Source organism: Arvicola amphibius, chromosome 7, assembly GCF_903992535.2.
Source record: "Arvicola amphibius chromosome 7, mArvAmp1.2, whole genome shotgun sequence".
In the NCBI taxonomy this organism is placed as follows: Eukaryota; Metazoa; Chordata; class Mammalia; order Rodentia; family Cricetidae; genus Arvicola; species Arvicola amphibius.
The window spans coordinates 94,968,821-94,986,488 of record NC_052053.1 but is presented as its reverse complement, the minus strand read 5'-3'; the positions used below and the strand labels follow the sequence as shown (position 1 = coordinate 94,986,488).

The window sequence follows — 17,668 nt, the reverse complement described above, 5'->3', positions numbered from 1 at the left end:
AGGACTTTGTGCATTCCAGGCCAACAATCCACCACCAAGTTACACCTTCAGCCCTCATAGTTTAAGATTTTTATTTTCTCTATATGAATATTTTGTCAGAATGGATATGTAGCATGTGTGTGCCTGGTGCCAATAGAAGCCAGAACATCAGCTCCTCTGGGACAGGAGTACAGATGGTTATGAGTTGCCATATATGTGGGTGGGAACAGACTCTGGGTCCTCTGTAAGAACAGCTAGTGGCCATAATCACTGAACAATCTCCCCAGCCCCCAGCCATTCGCATTTTTACTATTATGAGATTTCAAGGTAGGAAAATGTGGTCCTCAGTGAAGCCACTGAACAAACAAATGCAATGAGTGTAATACAGAAAGCCCTGGAGTAGAGGGCATGCTCAGTGTGCAGGAGGCCCTGAGCAACTGGGATCCAGGGCTGAGCGTGGCTGTCTGGGCAGACTCTAGGCCTTGATTTCTACATTTGGAAAATGAACTCAAGTAATCTCTAAGGTCTCTCTCAGTTCAGATGTTTTCAAGCCTCTGAGTCCTAGCTCTCACCTGGGTCCTGCTTGTCAGGGGCAATCCGGGGCCTTTCCAAAGCAGCAGTAGCACATGTGACGATGGCCTGGATCCTCATGTCATCATACATGTTTACTATGCCCCGCAACAGGTTTTCCACTGTCTCATGATGCCATTCAATAACTAAATCATAGGAAGAAGAATGTAAAGAGAATAATCTAGTTAGGGTTAGATATTATGCAATAAATGGGCAGACAAGAAGTCCCTTCCCATAGGACAATACAAGAAACACTTTAGGTCAGAATAAAGAATTCAGAGAAAGGCTCCTTTGGCAAATTGTTCCTGTGTGATTCATACACTTCTCAGGTAGTTTCCCCCGATCTCATCTTATATGCTATTGCTCATTACTTAAATAACTTTCCATGGAAAATAAATGGGGAATAAAATATAGTGGTTGGCTGGTTATGGTGGCATATGGTCTATTAGGCTAAAACAGGAGGATCATGAATCTGTTGTGGGATAACCTTTTTGCATACTGTAAAGATGTGTCTCTGCCCAAGGTGTCTTCTGATTTGTTTAATAAAAAGCTGAATGGCCAATGTATAGGCAGAAGAGAATAGGCAGGACTTCTGAGCTGAGAGAGGAACTCAAAGAAGAAGAGAGGGGATTTCACCAGTGAGACACGGAATTGAACATACAGAATGGAGAAGAGATAAAGAGCCTGTGGCAGACTAGATTAATAAAAGCAGCCTAAGTTATAAGAACTAGCTGGGAACAAGCTAAAGGGCAAACTTTCATAAATAGTAACAAGTCTCCATGTCATTACTTGGGGCTGGTGTTCCCAAAGAAAGACTGATTACATGAATACATGAGTTCGAGACCAGTCTAGGGAACGTAGTAGGTCTCCCATCACAAAAACAAACAAAAACAGCGAAGGATAAGGTTCTCAGTTGGTAGAGGCATTAAACCTTTTATCTAAAGTTCTCTGAAGGAAAGTAGATTCATGATAACCTCATTTTTACAACTGAATTCTATAGTTATCTGCAGTTTCTTTTGATAGCTGCATATCTTATGCTGGGGCAATATCCTTTGTCTTTCCTGTCATGAATCGTTTATCCAGCATGTTTCAGACATGGGTAAGACACGGTCTCTGCCTGTGTAGTTTTCTCAGTGTGGTTATTGTAGGGGCCCCCAAGAGCCAAAGAGAAAGAAAACGGAACAGCCTTGTGGGCTGGTCAGCGTTCACGAGTGTAGTATAACTCCACCACATTTGTCCGCAACCAACTGTTCCTCGTCCTTCCCTCCCTTTCCCCCTCAGCTTTTGTTTGTTTGTTTTTGTTCTCTTTCACTGCCAAGTAATCTAAAGTAGCCATCCATTCAGAAGGTAAAGAACATATAAAATGCTCTGTTCCAGGATTCCTGTGGCTCCGCATTTGAGGAAAATCCCACAGACAGTGCTAGCACTCAAAGAACTGCTTCTTGCAAAAGCCTGGTGTCAGAAAGTCTTCAGCACAGTGAGTTCCCATGCATTACTGAAGTTCTCGCACATACCTGTCCATGTATAAAGAATCCAGCGTAGCCGGGTGGAGGCACACACCTTTAATCCCAGCAGAGGCAGAGGCAGGAGCTTTGTGAGTTCAAGGCCAGTCTGGTTTATAAGAGCTAGTGCCAGGACAGGCTCTAAAGCTACAGAGAAACCCTGTCTCAAAAAAAAAAAAAAAAAAAAAAACCCCACCAAAACCCAAACAAACAAACAACAAAGAATCCAGCATAGATGTAATAATGTTCACCCACACTGCTGATTGAAAGGCTCTTTGCCACACCCCTAAATGAGGCAACCAGACTTTTACGTTTTGCCAGACAGCTGGAGTTTTCAAGACTGGGGAACACATACAGATGTCTACTATTTCAGGCCCTTCCTTCACTTACTGAGTGCCCAGGCAGTCTTCCACTCCTGCAGCATCCTCCGCAGGGCTGCCAGCTCCCAAGTCACATCCTCCTTCATGGGCTGGGCCCGCTTCTTCACTCTCCTAGTTTTGACAGGCGTGTCCTTCTCACCCACCTGCAGCAGAAGGTCCTTGACCTGGGTGGGCAAAGCAATCCAACGCTGGACTCCTTTCCTGAGCTTGTAAGCTGTGTAGTGAAGAGGAACGATGTAACCATGTAACCTGGGACTTGGACATGCTTTGCGGGTGCTGTACATAGTCTGGGGCTTTGAATAAGAATGTCGCCTAGCGACTGCAGAGATGGCTCATTGGTTAAGAGCACTGACTGCTCTTCCAGGGGACCCAGGTTCAATTCCTCAGCACTCCCACACAATTTACAACTCTCTGTAAATCTAGTTCCACGGGATCTGGCACCCTCACATATACATACAGGCAAAACATCAATGCATATAATTTTTAAAAAAATAAAAATAAAAAGAATGTCTCCCATAGGCACATATATTTGAAAGCTTAGTCACTAGGGAGTGACACTGTTTGAAAGGATTAGAAGGATCAGGGGCATGACCTTCTTAGAGTAGGTATGGCTTTGTCGGAAGTCTGCCACTGGGGGTGGGCTTTGAGGTTTCAAAAGCCCAAACCAACCTACTCCTTTTCAGCCTGTGGACCAGGATGTAGCCCTCAGCTACTGCACTAGCACCATGCATGTGCATGTAACACAGAGCAGTGACTAATACAACTAGCTGCATGCTCAGCTCCAGAGAGCCCACCTGAACACTGAAGGAACAAAGAATCATGGGAGTAGACAGTCTCTTAGACGATGGGGGTGCACTTTGTTTTAGAAGTCACATTTGTCTTACAAAATGAGAAACATTATACATAAAAAAAAGAGCTGGGGAAATGGCTCAGAGGGCAAAGCACTTGCTATGCTAATGTGAGGCCCAGGGTTTGAATCTCCAGCACCCAACTGAAAGGCAGGTGTGGCAGCCTGACTGGAATCCCAGCACTTGAAAAGCTGAGACAGGAGATCTAAAAAGAACCATGCTAGCCTGACAAACTATGAGTGATACCTGGGGTCAACTGAGAGCCCCTGGCTCAGTGGATAAAATGGAGAGGAACTGAGGAAGACTGTTGGAAGGAGGAGGCTGCTTGTTTGTCCCGGCCGCCCAAAATAATCACACAGAAACTGTATTAATTAAATCACTGCTTGGCCCATTAGCTCTAGATTCTTATTGGCTATCTTATTGGCTAAATATAAATTAATTTAACCCATCTCTATTAATCTGCGTATCACCATGTGGCAGTGGCTTACCAGGTAAATTCCTAGCGTCTGACTCCGGGTGCTCTATGGTGTCTCTCCCTGCCCTTTTTTCTCCCAGCATTTTGTTTAGTTTTACCTGCCTAGCTCTGTTCCCCTACAGCTCTGCTATAGGCCCAAAGCAGTTCCTTTATTAACCAATGAAAGTAACACATAGACAGGAGGACTTCCAGCATTAGCTTCCGGCCTCTATACATGTGCCCACTTTTGGGTACTGACACATACATGTACACACACCACTACACATGAAGACATACCAAGAAAAATGGGGAAAAAATCAAAGACCCTCAGGCCTGAGGCAAGGATGAGTTGAGTATGGGGTGGAGGGGCTGGAGCCAGGGACACGGAGGTGGGTGAGGGGTGTGATAAGCGTGCTGTGGAAGCAGCGAGAATACATGAGAATGCACCTGCCTTGTTGGTACTTACCCTAAGCCATGTGTTTACACCTAATACGAGATTCCATTGGGACCCAAGTTCTACCATCTTGCAATCAGTAGTTTACAATGTTGCGAGATCATTTGTAGCTGTTATTTGGTGTCCATGACTTTAAAGGAACAGCCTCACTTTCCTACTCCCACCCCCCCACCCTCCCCCCCACCCCCGCCCGTCACTAGCTTTCTGATCATGCTCCTTGCCCGTCACTAGCTTTCTGATCATGCTCCTTACGTGTTTCAGGGACAGGCTGGAAGCTCCACTTTTCAGGGGTTTCCGGGAAGAGCTTAGTTAGGTGCTTGTCATACCGATTGAGGTTTTCCAAGACAATTTGGTCATTCCTCCCACCAATCTGGTGAACAATCTTCACTCCGTCTATGAAGATAGATGCAATGAGTGACCAGCCCCTCCTTTCCCCCTAATCTAAGCCCTTGGGACATTGTCAAAGGGTGGCTGTTGCTCAGAAATGTCACAGCTAGTAGCCTCGTAGGGAAGCCTTATAAAGACCTAGGAGAGCCCAAGATAGTGTTTTCCACTGGTAAAGCAGAAACTAATTTCTAAGCGGTGCTAGACACTAAACAAGGGGCACTTAATTAACCCCACCAGCTATGAAACCTTTATAATAGTTCTGTTAAGCTCTTTAAGACTCAGACCATGGCAGTGTAGGGGCAAGATGGAACTGGTAAAGAAAGAACAGCTTGGAACATGTTTTACAAGGCTGGGCATTGGAAGGTTAGCAGGGTGGAAGGAAGGGCGGTAATGGGGCAGTCATGGAAACCCTCCATGTGCTAAGCACTGTGCAGCTCTGCGGATGCTTTTTCTACTGCACAAAAAGTACATTCCTGTTAGCATTGCCTTACAAGTATCATATTTAGGCTGTGCAGGGTGGTGGTGGATATTGTGACTATGTAGTTTGCTGAAGGTTACTAGGAAGGAATCAAGCCAATATTTAAACAAATCTGCCTGTTTCCAAACCCTGTTTGTTTGTGTTGTTTGTTTTTTAAAACACAGCAGGCCAATTGGGGAGGAAGGGCAGGTATCTAAAAGTGGGGAAGGCAGACAGAAAAACAGGGTGTTCCTAAAGCCAACTGACTCATGTTACAAACCCGTCCTCTCCTCCTTAGTAAGATGGAGAGATAGGGAGGCAGACAAAAGAAATGTTTGCTCCCCTCTAGATACCCCTGCCACAGAACCTGTACTAGCACAGGGAGATGCCCCCAGATACTCTTGCCCCCGTTCGCTACTATTCTTGCCCCATGATGCCCTTGCTCCCTTGGCCCACACCCCCACCCTGGAGTATTTACCAAAGTAAATCTCTTGCTCAAAGGTGTTGTCTGTAGAGTAAGCAAACTCTCCAGCTTTGGGGTTCACCTGCCGGAAGGGGTTCTCAACTGGAGGCTGGAAGTTGCTTCTCTCTTCTTTGATACCCTCGGCCGTCATGTTGTTGCCAGGCAGTATTTCACCTGTCTGTACTTGTGGGGAGTAACCAGGTAATCTTGGCAGTGGCGAGAAAGAGAAAAAGTGCAAAGAGTGGGAGATGCCCTCCTTCCCATTGGGGTCCATGACTCACCCACCGTAGCCCCCTGAAGCTCTTCGACATAGGAACATCTAAATAACTGTGCCTAATGACTAGTATTCTCTGTGGTGCCATCTGAATATGAAGCCTCTGGAAGAGCCTGTCTTCAGCCACCCTGCTGCCCTCTACTGGCGAAGCCATGCCTGTGATATTTTATTTGTGCTCTAACAAATAAAGCTTGCCTGAAAATCAGAGGGTGAAGCTAGCTACTAATTAATCATAGAAGCCAGGCAGTGATGGCCTACACCTTAACCTCAGCACTTGGGATCTCATGCCTTTGATCCCAGTACTTGGGAGGCACAGACCTTTAATCCCAGCATTAGGGAGGTGGAGACAGGATCTCACCCATTCAGTCTAAGGATTCCTAGAGACAGGAGCTCAGCCTTTTGGTCTGAGGATTTCGTAGCGGTAAGAACTTTAGTGGCTGGCTGCTTTACTTCTCTGATCTTTCACCCCCTAATTCTGACTCCGGCTTTTTATTATTAAGACCAATTAGAATTCACATTACATATGCCCCCTGAAGTCAAAGGCAGACACTGTGAAAGGGGCATCTGTGCTCCCTGCTCAACTCTATTTTCTTTTTCCTTTTCTTTTTTATGTGTATAGTGGGGAAATCGTGAAAGGGCCTTGATATGTAACTCAGGCTAGACTAGAATTTAGTATGTAGCCCAGGCTGGTCTCAAAGTTGTGATCTCCCTGTTTTTCTGCCTCCCAAGTGCTAGGATTAAAGGCATGTACCACCATGGCCAATCTGCAGTCTGCTAACACTGGTTACCTTAGAAGGTGCATGGATTTGGGGAAGGGAAACTGCCTTCTCTTTACCTCGATGAATCTGTGGGGATTCTGTCTGCTCACTAGGTGGCCACATCTGCCTTTTTAAAATTATTATTATTATATTCCCATCAGTCCACAGACTCTATGAAATACCAGCAATAACAACAAAAAAAATCAACTCATTTTTGTTCAATAGTTCCCATTTGGATGTCAGGGAGATTTCAATAGCTCCTGTCTTCCTACTAGCTGGGAATGAAAGGAAGCGATCAGAGATGGGTCACCTTCTCCTCTCGGATCGCTTGCTTCTCTGCCCTGAGTCTGCTTGTGTTTGGTGTCAGGGAGTCTTACTCAAAGTGAAGCAGACCAACTTGGTGTCATGAGCCCTCTGCCCTTCTCACTGTCAATGTAGATACGTTTCTTGGAGCCCTACTGAGTTGGATCATCAGCCTGAGAGCTCAGTTCCTGGAGGCTAGGAACAGAACCCTTTAAGGCAGTGACTGAACAGGGTGTGTCCTTGCAGAGATATCTGGCAGTGTCTGAGACATCCTTGGTGGTAACTGAGAGCTGTAACAACCAAGACATCCTTGTAACAGTAGGGGGTCTTCCTGGTGCCCAGTGGGTGAAGACCAGAGAGGCTGCTAACATCCTACACAGCACAGGACAGCCTCTTAGGATAGAATAGTGTCCAACCCAGAATGTCAGCAGTGTAGAGGCTTAGAAACCTCACTGGGAGGAGATCTCAGAAAGCAGGTGGTGGTGGTGAATGAGAGGTTGACGGGAAATTATATTCTGAAATATAGAGTGTGGGCTGGGGTGTAGCCAGGGGTAGTGTACTTGCCCAGCAAGTGCAAGGGGTGGGTTTGATCACCAGCACCAGGGAAAACACAATGATATCAAATAAGGAGCCTATGGAGAGTTCCTGAAGCAGAATCATGGACCACTTCACTAGGCCCACTCGAGGCCAGCCTACCTGTAGAAAACAGGAAGCAGCAGCTCTGGCTTCTTTATTTCCTTGGGGGTAAGGGTCACACTTTCACCCTCAAATTCTGCTGTTTCTTCTGCCTCCAGCTTTTTGAGGAGCTTCAGGTCACTCTCTGAAGTGAGCTCATCCCGAATATGGCTCCAGTCGTATTGCTGGCGCAAAAAGCTCTGCCATTTGTTGGGCGACTGCCCAGGCCTCGGTGGACGCTTGTTCTGGATCCATCGCGCTGTGCGCTTGTCTAGCTTCTCCAGCACGATGGCTTCCCAGGCTCGGGCTTCCTTCTCCCCAGGTGGAAGCCAGGTTTCCCTTTCTTCCAGACTCTCATCTGGAGAAGGTGACAGGTCCAGCATATCTGGCTTCAAGTGGGAATAGCGGGCACGTAGGGGAGATGCTTTCTGGTCCAGGACTTTGGGCTTTGTTTTTTTCGGTATCTTTTTAGAACTCACAGGGCTTTGTGTCTTCACAAAATGGGTGATGCCTCCTGCCAAGAGCTCTGAGGCATGCAGAGCCCTGGTGTAGGCAGGTTTCTCAGTGTGGGTCTTCTTGGCCTGTAGAGGTGGGATGATATCATCCGTGTTGTAGATATGCTCAAAACTGTACTGATTGAAAGGCATGCTGGGCAGTCCCCGCTGCCACCCCACGTCCTCGGAGAAGGAAAGGTCGGCAGCTGCCTTTTTCACATACTGGTCCTTGATATACTCGCAGTGCTTTGGGCTGAAGCGTAAGACAGGTGGCACTCTGGAGATGGAGGTACACTCCACCTGGTCTTCCGGTTTCCAGTAGAGGAAGGTCATGCCCCATCCCAGCCGAGGGGGCTGCGGCTCAAGGTACCGAATGGAGGAAGCCTTTTTCTTTCTGGGCTTGGTCATGTTTTGTTTTAGATCCACCTGTCCACACAGCTGGTTCACAAGCAGAGCCTGCAGGCACCCAAGAAAGGGACAGTGAATAATCCACACTAGGAGGAACTGGAAGCCCATAGTGGAATAAGGAAGAAAAAGAAAAACAGTGCAACATCCTAAATAGCGCTTAGTTAGACTCTTGTAGACAAATTGTCTACAAAGCTCAGGCCCTCATAGCCTTAGGAGCAATCAAGGCTTTTCAACACATTACCATTTTTTTAAAAAGATTTATTTGTTTATTTCTTTATTATATATACAGTGTTCTGTCCGCATATATGCCTGCAGGACAGAAGAGGGCGCTGGATCTCACTACAGATGGTGTGAGCCACCATGTAGGTGCTTGGAATTGAACTCAGGACCTCTGGAAGAGCAGGCAGTGCTCCTAACATCTTTTCAGCCTCTCCCTCATATTTTTTTTATTCAAGCGTTTCCATTTCTTTGTTGATTGAGGTTTATGTCCCACTAGGTTCCACAGCCGTTTAGTCTCAAATAAACACACAGATGTCTACATTAATCATAACTGGTTGACCTAGTAGCTCAGGTTTCTTATTAACTTTTATAACTTATATTAGCCCATAATTCTTGTCTGGGTTAGCCACATGACACTTGACACCTTTTTCGGCAAGGCAGTCACGTTGCTTACCCTGCAGACTGAAACTTCCCTCTTCCCTCATTGCTCTGCCTCTACTTCTGCCTCTACTTCCTGCCTGCCTACTGGTCAATCAGCATTTATTTAAAATACAGTGACAGGGTATAGATCATTTGCCCACAGCTCTTGTAAGCAGCTGGGTACTGATGTGGGATTCCCCTCTGTATGATGTGAATCCCGTTGGTGAATAAAGAAACTGCCTTGGCCTATTGATAGGGCAGAACTTAGGGAGGTGGGAAAAACTAAACTGAATGCTGGGAAAAAGGAGGCAGAGTCAGAGAGAAGCCATGTAGCCCAGCTGGAGACAGGTGCTGAAACTTTGCTGGTAAGCCACTGCCACGTGGCAATGCACAGATTAATAGAAATGGGTTAAATTAATATGTAAGAGTTAGCCAGTAAGAAGTTAGAGCTAATGGGCCAAGCAGTGATTTAATTAATACAGTGTCTGTGTGGCTATTTTGGGGCTGAGTAGCCAGGAACCAACAAGTGGCTTCCAACAGGGTACAGCAGTGTACACCTGGTATTGTCCCAGCTACTAGGAGGTGCGGGTTGGGTACACAGTGAGCTCAGAAGTTCCAGGCTAGACTCCACTCTTCAGGGAACAGCGGTTGGGGGCTGCCTTTATCCTGCTTAAACTGGCTTGATCCCCAGATATTCTCTGAGCATCCCTTCCTCCCTCCCCACAGTGCAGCTTCCTCCACGTCCTCTACATGAAATGGTACTTGATCTGTACTTGACATAACTTGACCTACTCTTTTAGGTTCAGCTCAATCCCTACCTGCTCCCAAACTCTTTCTTGACCAGGCTACTTTGTCATCTTGGCCTTGGACCAAGCTCCTTTCCCATCATTCAGCAGCAGGTTCAGCCACTCCCAGGACCAGCAGGATGTTGGCTGTTCCTTTGCTCTGCAGTGTGCTTTCAATGTCTTCCAGGAATAAGACTTGACCCTGGGAGGTTTCTTTTTGTCAGGGTCATTTTATCTAGAACATTTGCTTACAGGCCAGAATCGACTACTTCCTTCAACTTAAGTCACATAGGATTATTTTTATGTCCCTCTGGGATTTTATTGTCATGAAAGCATTAGTTTGTTTCATTTCTTCACAGCCATGATGCCAATGTGGCCACAAGGGCATTTAATATTAAATAGTTGGACTAGAAAAATTAGGGCAAAGGTAAAGGCTGGTCACAAGGAGATAATTCCCCTGAAGCAGTGCCTGCTCTGGCTGGTTGAAAATTAACTGTTGGGTGGGTGAGACTGATATTAGTGTTCTTTATATTCTTACACACTAGTGTGGATCTTACTTCTATGTCACGAAGTATTTTGGCCCTGAGCATTTTATTTTATTTTTAGTACAGTTATATAATGTATTTTATTGGGGTGGATACATATGCCAAAGTTTACTTGTAGAGGTTAAGTTGGGTAATGTGGGACCCAAGGTCATCAACCTTGGAGACCTGCACCTTTAACACACTGAGTTATCTATCTCAGCAACTTTAAAAACAGGATGAGGGTAGGTTTCCCTCCCACTCATGTAGAGTTACTGAAGATGTTCCCAGAAATGCCCTTAAACCTGTGTCCTAAGGAATTTTATAACAGTGTAATCACAAAGAATACCATATTGTCATACATTCTCAAAGAATAGTTATTATCTGATACGATGGCTGACTGAGAAGGAAGGAGAGACACATGATAAGTCCATTTCTAAAGCTTCAGGCTTCATACTCTGTTGTCTGTCATCTGTCTGTCTGTCTTTGTATCTTTGTGTGTCTGTCTGTCTGTCATCTCTCTGTCTCTGTCTCTCTCCTCTCTCTCTCCTCCCTCCCTCCCTCCCTTCCTCCCTCCCTCCCTCTCTCTCTCTCTCTCCCTCTCTCTCTCTCTCTTTCTCGCTCTCACTCTCTGTGTGTGTTTGGGTGTCTGTCTGTCTCTCTGTCATCTGTCTGTCTGTCTACATCCTTTCTTTCTTCCCTTTATTGGACAGAGTTCATAAGAAGCCAAGTTGTGCTATGACCTTGCCCCTCTTCCCCCTCACAGCTTCAGGATGGTCCTACCAAATGCCTGCCCCTTGGCATGTATGCTAGCCAGATTAAATTCTATGGTATGGAACTTCTTTCCACCTGAAAACCTACAAAAGGGAGGGATTTCCTTTGCTCCTTGCAAACTGAAGGGTCTCTGTCTCCTTTCGGAACTCCTGTCATGCACGCTGCTATCACTCTTAATGCTGACCCACTTCATGATGTCTCTCCTAATGCAGCACCTCTCCAGGTTTTGAAGGGAGAGATCCTTCTCTCCAAGCAGCCACTATACTGTCTGTTATAGTGCTATATTCCTATCTGCCCTCCCACTGCAAGGCCCTGTCATTCCCACTCCTCTGCCCCAAGTCACTCTCCAAATAAAGCTTATTCTGAAGGGTAATTGGTCATAGCTTCTGTATGACTTACTTTTCTATTGCTGCAATGAAATATCACAACTATGGCAAACTTATAAAACATTTAAGTGGGCTTATAGTTTCTGAGGGTTAAGAGTCAATTGTAATGGGGAATCATGGCATGTTGGCTGGAGCAGCTGCTGAGAGCTCACATAGTCATGATAGTATGAGTCTTTGAGCCCCAAAGTCCTTTCCCAGTGACACACCTCCTCCAACAAGGCCGCACCTCCTAATTCTTCCCCCAAACAGTCCCACCAGCTGGAGACAAAGTATTCAAACACACGAGCCTATGGGGGTTAGTCAAACAACTTCTGTTGTGGGACAATGGTCTTATACCCTGTAAAGATTTGTTATTTGTATTTTGATAAAGTGCTGATTGGCCAGTAGCCAGGCAGGAAGTATAGGTGGGATGACCAGAACTGGAGAATTCAGTCTGCAGTTGTAACCTAGACGCAGAGGAAGCAAGATGAGAATGCCTCATTGATAAAAGGTACCAAAGGTATATGGCTAACATAGACAAGAATAATGGGCTAATTTAAGATGTAAGAGTTAAAGCCTGAGCTCATAGGCCAACTAGTTTATGATTAATGTAGACCTCTGTGTGGGACTGAATGGCTGTGGGCCCAATGGAACAGAAACCTCTGTCAACAAACTTCCTTTCCCAAACAAACCTTCCACTCTGACTGGACACTTTCTGTTAAAACCTGGGGTTGTACAAGAGGGTTTGATGCATGTCTGTAATGAGCATGGAAACAGATTCCTCTGAATGAATAAATAAAGAGGAATCTGTAGTGTAGATAGAGCAGGAAATTTATAGAATAAGAATGAATGTAACTTGGTGTAATGTAAAAGCATTTCTTCTTGTGTGTGGTGTGGAAAATTACTAAGGTGAAATATTAAGAGAACATTTGCCCGCTTGAAGGCTGCCACACTCATCTGGCCCTGCCAGATGAGGGGGCTGCACCCAGCAACCGTGTAATCTTGCCACACAAGAGGGACCCCCACCCTTCTGTGGCCAGTTGATACTGATAACCCAGGACATCTGGTTATCGGAAGGATCAAACGTGAGGCAGTGCCAAACTGGAATAAAAGAGAGGGCTGAAGCAGGACGGTCATCTCACTCCTCACAATGGCTCTGGCATCAGGCCTTCGTGGAAAGAGAGATCCTCCTAGCCTGCCTCCCGAAAAGCAGAACTATTAAATGCCTTGCCTAAACATTTAATGCTCTGTCTCCTGAGTACAGAGCTTCATCTCCCAAAAACAGACATTTAACGCCTTGCATCCCAAATGCAAAGCCTCATTTCCTGAGAGTGGACATTGATCGTCTGTCTCCTGAGAACAGACAAGATATTCTGCCTTTCAGAACACTTTGCCATCCCGAGAGCAAAGCTTCATCTTCGAGAATTGTGAACTAAGAGCCTTGTCTCCCGTGACTCGGTCACCTGAAAAGCCGAGTCCAAGGCCCTACATTCTGAGATAAACTAGCACCAGGCCATAGACGATGTGGTCAAGGACTGATCCAGTACCCAATACCAGCCTGGAACAGGACATCAGAACCTTATCTCCCAAGCGCAGACTACGGGGTCAAGAGTCTATCTACGCTACCCAGCCCCCAGTGAGGACAAGAGCCCAGCCTGAAGAAATTCAAAAAGCCCTTTTTTAAGCCAGGGAATACCAGGTCGTATGATGCTATTTCATGTGTGTATGAGATGTTAAGAGAAGAGCATAGACGTATTAATACATACCTTTAGTGTATGAAATGTTAAGAGGTATCTTATGGATAATTGATAGGATTAGGAAATGTTAATGGATAAGTTAAGGTTAAGAAGTGTTTTATAGATAAGTAATAGATAAGTTGTATTAAGGTTAAGAAGTATTTTATAGATAAGTGATAAGTTAGATTAAGGTTATGAATTGGTTTTATGTATTAGGATTAATAGGATTAATAATTGTGATATTGAATTGCCTGTGTGGTGCCCATTACCAATCCCCCATGCCTATTGAGATTGTAAACCCCATTGATGCATTGGATATTGAAGTTGCTAGTAAAGAATAATTATAAAAACAATTCTCTTGCTTGGTCTGGTCACTCATCGCTCTCTGGGGAGAAGGGCACAGAGTCCTCATAGATATTACTCGAAAAGAATCTGGAGCTGAAGTCCCCCAGCTCGTAACAATGTCCTTTCTCTGTAAGAGGTGTTTCCGATGAGATTGGAGAAAAATGTAGGTGTACAGCTAGGAAGGGAGAAAGGCAGTTATCTATTGTGTTGGAATTCTTGCTTCTCATTAAGTGAGAGGCTTCAACTCTGTAATGAAGGCTCCTCTGTTCTTGTGATGGATGTTTCTTGCTTTCCATCCTGCTTCTATTATAAGGGAAGCTTGGTTAATAGGGAGAGCAGAGGAACTTGGGGGAGGACCCAACCCAGGCCCAGAAGCATCAGAGAGAGAGGCAGTGTGGTTCCTGACCCAGGCCCCGAAGTGTCAGAGAGAGAGAGAGGGGCAGTTCAGCAACCCTCGCCCAGAAGTGTCAGAGAAGGAATACAGCAGTAGCTGTGATGGCCCAGAAGCATAGACACTAGGGGCTTTCAGAAATTATAATGAGACGTTCTTCTGGGAAACAGCACCTGTGTCCCAAATAGCATCCAGTGTCATCCTCTGTACACAGAGCCACAGACCTGGCTGCACCAAAAGGAGCGAGCACCAGAGCCATGACCCCATCTGTATCTAGAGCACACAGCCACCAACTGCACCTGTTTGAGGAAGAGGGACCCCCTGAAGCACAGGCTCCACCTGTACCGACTGGAGGGAGAGATGAGCAGACAGCAGTGCAAGAGTGCACTCAACAGCACAAAGAGCAATACTGCACCACCAGGAACTAGTGATTCTCCAACAGCAAGACCTGAACACCCCAATGCAGATGAAAGCAGAAGAAAACGACCTTAAAATAAATTTATGAAGATGGTTGAGGAAAAAAAAAAAGAGGAAATGAAAAATTCCCTTAAAGAAATGGAGGAAAAGATAAACAAAAATTGGAAGAAATCCACAAATCCCTTAAAGAAAACCAAGAAAAAACAATCAAACAGGTGAAAGAAATGATTCAAGACTTGAAAACCAACATATAGGAAATAAAGAAAACACAAACCAAGGGAATTCTGGAAATGGAAAAGCAGAGTAAACGATCAGGAAATACAGATGCAAAGCATAAACAACAGAATACAAGAGATGGAAGACAGAATCTCAGTCATTGAAGATACAATAGAGGAAATAGATTCATTGGTCAAAGAAAATGTTAAATTAAACTGTCAAGTTGGGAGCGTAGACCCCAGCCCCCTGCTTCTATTCTAGCCCCCAAGCCTGAGAGTTGCTTTGGTCTGGACTCCAAAACCCTCTCAGGGTATTTAAGTGAACTCCCAAAAGAGGATCACATGGTCTCTTTTCTTTCCTCCTGGTGGTCGTTTGTGGCCTCCTAGTTCCTCCTCATGGCCACCCGAGAGCGCAGGAATCTCATTAAACCTGGATATTTTTTAATTTGGCTTCTTGTGATTTGGATTGATTGGGATTTTTGCATTGGCAGAGAGCTCACATTAGGAAAAATTCCTAACATAAACAAGTTCTTTTTTTTTTATTTATTTATTTATTAAGTATATAGTGGTCTGCCTACATGTATGCCTTCGGGCCAGAAGAGGACACCAGATCTCATCACAGGTGGTTGTGAGCCACCATGTGGTTGCTGGGAATTGAACTCAGGACCTTTGGAAGAGCAGGCAGTGCTCTTAACCACTGAGTCATCTCTCCAGCCCCAAACAAGTTCTTAACACAAAGTATCCAGGAAATCTGGGACACCATGAAAAGACTGAACCTGAGAATAATAGTGATAGAAGGAGTAGAAGCCCAGCTCAGGGCTGGAGAGATGGCTCAGTGGTTAAGAGCACTGCCTGTTCTTCCTAAAGGTCCTGAGTTCAATTCCCAGCAACCACATGGTGTCTCACAACCATCTGTAATGAGGTCTGGTGCCCTCTTCTGGCCTGCAGAAATACACACAGGCAGAATATTGTATACATAATAAATAAATATTAAAAAAAGAAGTCCAGCTCAAAGGCACAGAAAATATATTCAACAAAATCAGAGAAGAAAACTTTCCCAAACTAAAGAAGGACATTTGCAAAGTGTCCTCCCCCTCTCCCTTCTGAACCTCTGGTTTACATCTCTCACCCAGATTCACAGAAGCCTCCAGGGAGTACACTCAGGGCTTGAACAAAAGCTCCTGGAAAGAAGCCCCAGGGGCCACTGAGCTTAGAACTTTAAAGATTGTGGAGAGTCTGGGGTGTTGCAGGTCCAGAGCCCAATTACAGTTTACCTGGTACTAACTTCCCTCCCTAAATAGCCAGCCCTTTCCCACCTTTCTACCCAAGGCCACATCCTGGGACTGCTGGGTGAAGCCCTGTGGACCACTAAGTTTTCACCAACCTAAAGGCTGAGTGTCATCAGAGAGCATTGCTCTAACCCACTTACCTTATGTTTACACCAATATAATTGAAAAATGTCTGGATTTATGACCTTTTTTCCTACAAAAACCATCATGAAATTGCTACCTTATTGGAACACAGTATTTGGAGAAACCTAATTTCCAAGACTATGGTCACTAATATTTGACTCCAGAATAAATGACCTCTTTTATTCCTTTGAGATGAAAGCTGTCCGTTTCGTTTACAATTTCGTAAAGACAATCTGCTCAGCTGAGTGATGGTGTCACAGGCCTTTAATCTCAGCACTCAGGAGGAAGAGGCAGGCAGATCTCTGTGAGTTTAAAGTCAGCCTGGTCTACACAGAGAAACCCTGTCTGTAAAAACAAAACAAAACCAACCAAACAACAACAAAACCCTCCCCCAAGAAACCAAAACAACAACAACAACAACAACAAAGCAAAACACAAAACAAACAAAAAAACTAGAGCCCTAAAGCAGTAACAACAACAAAACCCAAGGTTTTGCCTTCACCTTAGAGTCCAAACCCCAGCCACTTCAAGATGAGATCTGACTAAGACTGAAGGCCTGGCTGCTGTCTGCAGGCTGAGCCTTTTACACAACTTCAGTTTTCTCAGTCTGCCCTCACTCCATGCAGCTGACACTGATGAAGATCGTAGTGATATTTTGTTTTGTGATCTAACAAATATAGCTTGCCTGAAGATCAGAATACAGAGCTAAGTCACTAGTCAGCCATAGAGGTCAGGCAGTGGTGGCACACCTTTAAACCCAGCACTTGGGAGGGAGAGAGACCTCGGTGAGTTCAAGGCCATCCTGAGGTATACTAGATTGATTCAGTCTCAAATAGAAACAGCCAGGAGGTGATGGCTCACACCTTCAATCCCAGTATTTGTGAGTCACACACCTTTAATGTTAGCATTAGGGAGGTGGAGATAGGAAGGGATGTGGCTGGGGGCGGGGTGGGGGGGAGGAGAGGAATATAAGGCGGAGGAGACAGGGGGTCAGAAATGCATTCTGAGGATTTGTAGAGACAGGATCACCCCTTTGGCCTGAGCATTGGTAGGTAAGAACTCCCTAGTGACTGGCCTCTCTGCTCTGATCTTCAACCTTAACCCCTATATCTGACTCTGGGTTTTTACTGTTAAGAACAATTAGAATTTGTACTATATCAGATCCTGCTGAAGCTGTAGTGATTTGAAATTACCTTCCAAGTGGCATAGTGTCCCACAGTACAGACGTAGAGAGAAGCGAGGTTCTGTGTCGTAAACCTTCCTTGGTTCCTTAGGTTCCAAAGCTGCTTAGCTGCTTATAGTGGTCTCCTGGCAACAAGTCTTCAGAACCCATTCACAGAAGCAGTGGGCTTGGTTGGGGTATCTTCAACTACTCGTCAAATCTCCTTTGTGAACTGAGCTTTGAGAAACTTTTTCATAGTTGTTGGTAGGCAGCTCACCGGATTTTCCTAGTTACTCATTGCAAAATAACCAAAACACCAAAAACAAACCCTCTCAAGTCTTTAAAGCTTCATATGCCCCTCTCCCTGATGCCCCACTCCAGGGGCTTTTACTTCCTGCTGAGAACCAGCCCACCACAAACACCTGGACAAGTAACTCTAGGCATTTTCCAAATTGCCAGGCAGGTTAGATAGTTTGTGACTCCTGACCTCAGTACAGTGT

At 45.3% G+C, this 17,668-nt stretch overlaps 2 protein-coding genes across 5 annotated transcripts in view; one reads left to right on the top strand and one right to left on the bottom strand.

The window, feature by feature from the left end:
- The window catches only part of Riox1 (ribosomal oxygenase 1), a 42,632-nt gene extending 40,558 nt beyond the window's left edge, over positions 1 to 2,074 (top strand). The window contains exon 5 of the transcript XR_005286150.1: positions 1,927 to 2,074. The gene's annotated coding sequence lies outside the window, so the exon portion shown is untranslated. The remainder of the gene's footprint in view (positions 1 to 1,926) is intronic.
- Heatr4 (HEAT repeat containing 4) overlaps positions 1 to 17,668 on the bottom strand; it is a 41,193-nt gene that overhangs the window by 21,508 nt on the left and 2,017 nt on the right. For 2 of the 4 annotated variants that reach the window (XM_038336011.1, XM_038336012.1), the window contains 7 exons: positions 17,200 to 17,454; positions 13,608 to 13,746; positions 7,526 to 8,456; positions 5,510 to 5,700; positions 4,440 to 4,580; positions 2,442 to 2,645; positions 552 to 695 (listed from right to left, as the gene is read on the bottom strand). In XM_038336011.1, the coding sequence (XP_038191939.1) occupies positions 552 to 695; positions 2,442 to 2,645; positions 4,440 to 4,580; positions 5,510 to 5,700; positions 7,526 to 8,456; positions 13,608 to 13,638 (1,642 nt within the window). In that variant the 5' untranslated portion in view covers positions 13,639 to 13,746; positions 17,200 to 17,454. The remainder of the gene's footprint in view (positions 1 to 551; positions 696 to 2,441; positions 2,646 to 4,439; positions 4,581 to 5,509; positions 5,701 to 7,525; positions 8,457 to 13,607; positions 13,747 to 17,199; positions 17,455 to 17,668) is intronic. The other 2 variants (XM_038336014.1, XM_038336013.1) reach the window with 2 other exon arrangements.